The sequence below is a fragment of the Tupaia chinensis genome, unplaced genomic scaffold (genome assembly GCF_000334495.1).
Source record: "Tupaia chinensis unplaced genomic scaffold, TupChi_1.0 Scaffold138322_1, whole genome shotgun sequence".
Classification (NCBI taxonomy): domain Eukaryota; kingdom Metazoa; phylum Chordata; class Mammalia; order Scandentia; family Tupaiidae; genus Tupaia; species Tupaia belangeri.
This window is the reverse complement of record NW_006198219.1, coordinates 1,411,392-1,417,788: the sequence shown is the minus strand read 5'-3', so window position 1 is coordinate 1,417,788 and position 6,397 is coordinate 1,411,392. Positions and strand designations below refer to the sequence as shown.

The 6,397-nt window shown below is 40.2% G+C and overlaps 2 protein-coding genes across 6 annotated transcripts in view; one reads left to right on the top strand and one right to left on the bottom strand.

Annotated features, from left to right (window-relative positions):
• Positions 1-1,533, bottom strand: part of THAP5 (THAP domain containing 5) — a 7,508-nt gene extending 5,975 nt beyond the window's left edge. Inside the window, exon 1 of one of the 2 annotated variants that reach the window (XM_006161129.3) lies at positions 1,332-1,533. In XM_006161129.3, coding sequence (XP_006161191.1) covers positions 1,332-1,513 — 182 coding nt within the window. In that variant the 5' untranslated portion in view covers positions 1,514-1,533. Of the gene's footprint in view, positions 1-1,232; positions 1,309-1,331 lie in introns of those variants that run through there. The other variant, XM_027765409.1, reaches the window with a different exon arrangement.
• Positions 1,534-1,607: 74 nt separating this feature from the next.
• Positions 1,608-5,625, top strand: DNAJB9 (DnaJ heat shock protein family (Hsp40) member B9). Of its 4 annotated transcripts, none has more exons than XM_014592688.2 (3): positions 1,608-1,670; positions 3,774-4,000; positions 4,954-5,625. In XM_014592688.2, the coding sequence occupies exons 2-3, from the start codon at positions 3,784-3,786 to the stop codon at positions 5,403-5,405; spliced, it is 669 nt and encodes a 222-aa protein (XP_014448174.1). In that variant the 5' UTR covers positions 1,608-1,670; positions 3,774-3,783; the 3' UTR covers positions 5,406-5,625. The 4 variants fall into 4 exon arrangements, with proteins under 4 accessions (XP_014448174.1, XP_014448175.1, XP_014448173.1 ...); XM_014592689.2 differs by lacking the exon at positions 1,608-1,670 and adding an exon at positions 1,718-1,939; XM_014592687.2 differs by lacking the exon at positions 1,608-1,670 and adding an exon at positions 1,718-1,945.
• Positions 5,626-6,397: the final 772 nt, after the last annotated feature.

Below are 6,397 nucleotides of genomic sequence, written 5' to 3'. Positions count from 1 at the left end.
CCCCCCCCCTCAAAAAAAAAAATCCCTTTTCTTCTTTTGCTCCCTTCCATAAGGATCTTGAGCACTATGCCCCTAGTGCTTTTCAAACTGCTGAGGTTGGGGTTCCAACCTACATTTGGTCATGTGGAATCTGACTCTCTTTGCAAAACACTTAACCACTGTGCAATGGGGTCTGGGAGAGGGGAGGAAAGAGAATACTTTCTATATGCTGACTTCATAGGCTTTTCAATATATATTATATATTGAGTATGTACCACCTGTCAATGTTGTTTTACCTCTTTATACACTGATATGAATTAAGGCCTACCACTACCCCTAATGTGTTGATGGATCTGAGATGAGAGTTTAAATAATTTGCAGAACATCATTCAGTTACAATGCAGTGGAACCAGGAGTTGAACTTGTTATATCTGGCTTTTGGGTCTGTACTACTTTTTTCTCTCTCTAAAGTTTCTTTCTTTCACGAGAGAGTGATGAAAAATCCAGACACAGAGACCTCCCCTCCACTGCTCCCACTGGGCCCCAGAGTTTTGTCTGGCCAGGATCCTCCCCGCAGACTTTCTCAGCCAGAATCATCTGTATACCCTTCTCTTTCCCGGCAGTCTTTCTCACCTGGCTTCCGCATTGTAAAGCATTGCCTTATTACCTGTGCCATCACAGCTGGGCATGGACTCTTTCATTATTAAGCAATACTTCTACCTTATTCTTCTGAATAAAAATAAATACTAAATAGTTTCACGAATATATTTCGTAGCTCTAGTAATTCAGAGTAACACTTACCTAACCTGTTGCAGAACGAATGAAAAGTATGTACAGCCCTGCGTGGAAGGCAGGTAATAATTTTATTTCTGACACAAAACTTTCAAGGTCGGTTAGTTAAATTTTCTAAGCCTCAGTACTCTCGGGAGAAAAATGAGATTAAATTATAACTATGCAACTAGTGCGTGCAAACTATATGAGTCATTCCTTCACATCGCAGGTTTAATGCACCTTAAATAGTGGTTAATGTCATTCAGCAAAATGAGGTCAGGTGAGGTGAGAAAATGCCCTAAAATCCACAGAGCACCTTGCAAACTTTGTTTGAACTGCTCTATTAACACCCAAACAGGCCCTCTGCTTCGCCAACGGCCTGACGTCCTCCTTTACGAAAGACATCACTAGGCAAACTGAATTCTAGCCTTCACCTTCCTCCCGCCCGGTGATCGATCACGCCCGGACAGCTGGGGACTAACTTTAGAGAGCAGACAGGAGTCACCCAAACTCTGGCCTCAAAGGCCACAGGACCGCGGCCCAAAGGCAAGCCTGATGCTTTTGCTCTTGGAACAACTTACGGATAGAAACTCAGCTTCCGGTCTTTATTGTTCCGTCCCCGGCGATTCTTACAGCAAATCGCTGCGCAATAGCGCGGCATTGCTGAGGTGAGGTCCGGGACACGCGGGCCGGATGAGGGCGCAGACCAGCCCTTTTCACTGAGGCGGGGCAATAGGTCCAAGCATTCCGAACCACCGCGCATGCGTCAAGACCCGCCCAAGGGAAAGACGCCGCTAACCTCCATTCACTTCCGCCTCGGCGGCATCTGCTCAGCCCTTCCGGTGGGTCGAAACCGGAAGTGACGCAAAGCCCGAGCGGCAACAACAGTTTTCCACGTGCGCGTAGGGCGCCTGGGTCAGGTGGGGAAACGTGGGCCAATAGGGAAGCGTTTCGTGTAGGTCTTCTCCTGTGGTGGTGGCGCTAGGAGCGACTGCTGGCCAGTGGGGAGCGGGCCAAGACGGGACTCGGCTGCGGCAGCCTGAGGAGCGCAGGGGCGGTGTGCAGTGGTGCGCGCGCCGGCTCCTGGAGGCCGAGGTGGCCAGGGTAAGGGGCCGGGCCGAGCAGCCGAACGGAGCCGGTCGTCAGCCTCGCCGTCTTAGCTAAGCGGACGTGCAGCGGCAGCCGGAGGGTGCGGGTGAGGGACAAGGCTGGGGTCTTGGGGTGGGGGATTTGGAGCGTCTCTGGAGCCCTGGCCGGTCTTTGTGCGTAGAGTTGGCGTCGGTGACTGTCGCAGTCCCTGCAGAGTCTTGGACTGTATGTACTTGACGTAGGAGTAGGCGAAAGGAGATGGCCTAACTGTAGAATAATGCGTGAGCGTTTTGTGTTGTGCCGCGGACTCCCTCAGTGTCGGACAGCTCCTCCATGGGCCGGGTGGCCCGGAGCCCCGAAGGCGAGGCCTGGACGGACAGGGCGTGTGCTGCTCGCCTGTGGGTGAAGGTTGGTCAGTCCAACCCAGCCAGCCACCAGCGCTGGGGAGTAAGACCCAGGCTGCTGTCCAGCGGGTCCGTCTTGGGAACAAGAAATCAGTGTAATAGAGAAATTAGCTAAAAAATTACCAGATAGCCTGAAAACGTGGGATAACGTTTATTTAACCAGTAAAATGCCTCTCTGTCAGCTTTAGACCCGCCCTTTGCCTAAGGAGCAACCTTCGGTGGATTCTGCCGGCGTCCACCGGACACGCTCTGTTTGTGTTCTTTCAGTCAGGAGGCTATACTTGATCCCTAGTACCCGTGACTATGAGTAACTCTCTGGAAAGAAGTAAGCCACCTGCTAATTACTGAGAAGGAGCCACAGGAGAGGAAGGCAGGCAGTTTCCACAAACCACAGTGTCTTTTCGTCAGCCTTGTTATGTCATCATAAGTCGTTAAGGACTCCTGGGTACAGTATTCAGAAAACACGATCACTTCGTTTAAAATCTTGCCACTAAATATGTATTATCAAAAATTCCAAGTTGAATTATGAATTAAAATTTCTTTAATGGTTTGGAAATAAGAGAAATACATTACTACGTTTAAAAATAAGAATCTAACTTATCTGAAGTACTATTAGAGCTTATTTTTTCAGAAGCTTTAGTAGAAGTCTTAAATCCTGTTATAAGTTTTAAGCAGAACTTACTCTTTTTTTTTTTTTTTGGTGTGTGCTTAACATTTTGGAATCTTATATTTGAAGAAAAAACAACTATCCTATTGTCAGTGTTAGTTTTGTCATATTAAGATTCTCTATTTGCAGTCATTGGCCCACCTTGCTGAATAGAACCTGAATTGGTACTTTCTTAGGAAAGGAAGGTTACTAATTTAGACATATTATTAATAGGTTATTTACCTTATTAACTCACTTTTTTCTTTATGTGAAAAATACAGTATTGTCCCTCAGGAATGAACTTCTGTAAGGAAGATTGGGATATTTTAAAATATTATTTGGATTATTCTATTCTTGTTTATCATGCTTACATATGATGGGTTTTCAATACTGATTGGTATAAACTGGTTATTGAAAATTCTTTTTTCTCTGTATATGGACAGAGTATTTGTTGAAAGAAAAAGCCAAGAAAGATTTTTTCTCAATTTGGTTGAATTCTTGCTCTAACAAGGTTACCCTGTGGTTGGACTATTTACTCAGTGACTTGAAAAACATGCCAGGCACATATGCATACGTGTCCAAAATCCTGACAGGGTGGAGAAAGGGAGGAGAAGGGATTGGGCTGAGGCACCACCCATTTTAGGGTACTTTCCTTGTCTCTTTCTCTGGCAAGTGCACATACCCTCTGGCACACTGAAAGAAAGAAAAAAAAAAAAGGAAACATCTATTATAAATGAAATAACTTGTGAACAGATACAAATACTATGTGCTTAACAATTTGAATATTGCATTTAAGCTTTGTATTCTGGAGGTTCATTGGGTATCTGAGGAAAGAAAAAGTCTGAAGATTAGTTTCAATGGATAATTTATTTTTTCTGTTTTAGGATATTAGAAATGGCTACTCCCCAGTCAGTTTTCATCTTTGCAATCTGCATTTTAATGATAACAGAATTAATTCTGGCCTCAAAAAGCTACTATGATATCTTAGGAGTGCCAAAATCGGCATCAGAGCGTCAAATCAAGAAGGCCTTTCACAAACTGGCCATGAAATACCACCCTGACAAAAATAAGAGCCCTGATGCTGAAGCAAAATTCAGAGAGATTGCAGAAGGTAAGTAAATGACTATCTCTGAGGTCTCATGGGTATTAACTAGTAAGGAAAATGATAGCTAAGAAATGTATATGTGTGTAAGGCTTTGTGGAGGTACAGGGAGATTTATATATACCTATAGAGAGATTCTTGGAGACTATTTTCTTATAACAGATACTTTGATTCATGAATGAATGAATAGATAGATGATATATAATTTTTTGGTACAAAGATCTAAAAATGTTGAAAATGTACTATTCTGTTGTTATTTATAAAATTGCTGTTTCTATGTGAAAAGGAGTTTTAGGTACTGAAAATTCTTACCAACTAATTTATGAAACTCAATGCTTTAATAAGTATGTAGATTAGATATAAAAAAAATTAAAATAGACTCCCAAATGCCTTGTTTATTTTTCTCTTCACTTGATCTGCATTTATCTTTAAAGGGAAAGTATGAAACAAATTTTGACTAACGATTAGTTCTAAAACAAACCACCTCTTGAGCATTCAATAATTAATAGTGAGTAGAGGTAGCTAGGTAGAGAGTTGAAGTTTAATGTTTAATTGAACTAGTAAAGAAATGAAAAATCTGCATTCCTATTGAGTGATTGTATTTAACCATTTAATTCTTTAATACAAGTGATGGTTTCATAGAAATAATGTAAATTTAAGAACTCTAATTATTGCCCACATGCTTATTAGTAGTAATGGTAGCATTCATTTAATACATATTTATTGGGTATTTGCTAGAGATGTCATTGTGCTAACTGCTGTTAGTGGAGCAGTAAAAAAGATAGAGTCCCTGCCTTGGTTTATGACTTGCCTTTTTACTGAATTTCTATGTAGTGTTTTGCTTTTACTTTTAATGTGCTTCCTTGAAATATAGAGTTGGATTTACTTATTTGAAGAGGTGTGACTATATGTCATTTTAAATATTTTACCTTCAGTCGCTAAAGTGTTTTTATCTTTTTCAGCCTATGAAACACTGTCAGATGCTAATAGGCGAAAAGAGTATGATACCCTTGGACACAGTGCTTTTACTAATGGTAAAGGACAGAGAGGTAGTGGAAGTCCTTTTGAGCAGTCATTTAATTTCAATTTTGATGACTTATTTAAAGACTTCGGTTTTTTTGGTCAAAACCAAAACACTCGGTCTAAGAAACATTTTGAAAATCACTTCCAGACACGTCAGGATGGTTCCAGTAGACAAAGGCATCATTTCCAGGAATTTTCTTTTGGAGGTGGACTGTTTGATGATATGTTTGAAGATATGGAGAAAATGTTTTCTTTTAGTGGCTTTGACACCAACAATCGGCACACAGTACAGACTGAAAATAGATTCCATGGATCTAGCAAGCACTGTAGGACTGTCACTCAACGAAGAGGAAATATGGTTACTACATACACTGACTGTTCAGGACAGTAGTTTGTTCTTTTTCTGTTCTCACTAAACCCAGCAGTTGACTCTTCCTCAGAATCTGATGCAAAACAATTTTATGTGAACTCTTTTGACAAGTGCATGATTTCACCTACTTTAAACAATTTGATATAGCTATTAAATAAGTTATTTTTGAAAAATTCAGTAACATTCAACTAGTAGACAAAACTAATTATATTTCCTGATTAGGAAAGGCTCTAAAACAAAATTCAGTAACATTCAACTAGTAGACAAAAAACTAATTATATTTCTTGATTAGGAAAGGCTCTAAAAAAAAGATACAGTTCTGCTTAATTTCTCTGCCTTCCCTTGGGCTTGTCAATAAAGTGGCCAGTTTTATTACCAACAAAGGTCAAGTTTACTTGATACACATTCAAGGATTAAACTTTAAAAGTTGTACATTTAAATTGTGTGAACTTGAATGAGTTTTGCAGTGGAAACTTTGCTAATTTAAAATTGCATGCTCTGTAGCATCTGTGACTTGGGTTGCTAAATGTACACAAAACTGTACAATTGAGTCATTCTAGAAAAGAGCAGTATCTTGGTTTATTACCACTGAAAGTTTTAGAAAGGGGCAGTTTGATATTTATCAAAGAACCATGCCTTTTTACAGTAGAATTGAGGTAAAGGAAATTATTGTATTGTTAATAGTTTAGGCTGAAAAAAAATTGAAAACTTATGAACTATTGCCAAGAGATTGTTCCATGTTTGGTCCGTGGCTAATGATTTTGTAGTGTTGAAATCATAGCTACTTATACACATCTTTTCACATTTCTTTCTCAGTTGCTGGCATTCTCAGTCTTAATATGGATTTATATGTTTTGTGTATATGTGTGTAGTTCCTCTTCTTTGCACTTATCTTTATCTAGAGATTGACTAATACCTCATTCTGTTTGTAAAACCAGCCAGTAATTTCTGTGCAACCTTATGTGCAATATTTTTAAATCCTAAGAAATGTGTGCTTTTGTTTTCATATAGTT

What these genes read in the sequence shown, in the direction of transcription:
- DNAJB9 (XM_014592688.2), top strand. Translation starts at nt 3,784, where the DNA reads ATGGCTACTCCCCAGTCAGTTTTCATCTTTGCAATCTGCATTTTAATG. An exon ending in ATTCAGAGAGATTGCAGAAG is followed by an intron (nt 4,001 to 4,953) that starts GTAAGTAAATGA and finishes TATCTTTTTCAG; the next exon opens with CCTATGAAACACTGTCAGAT.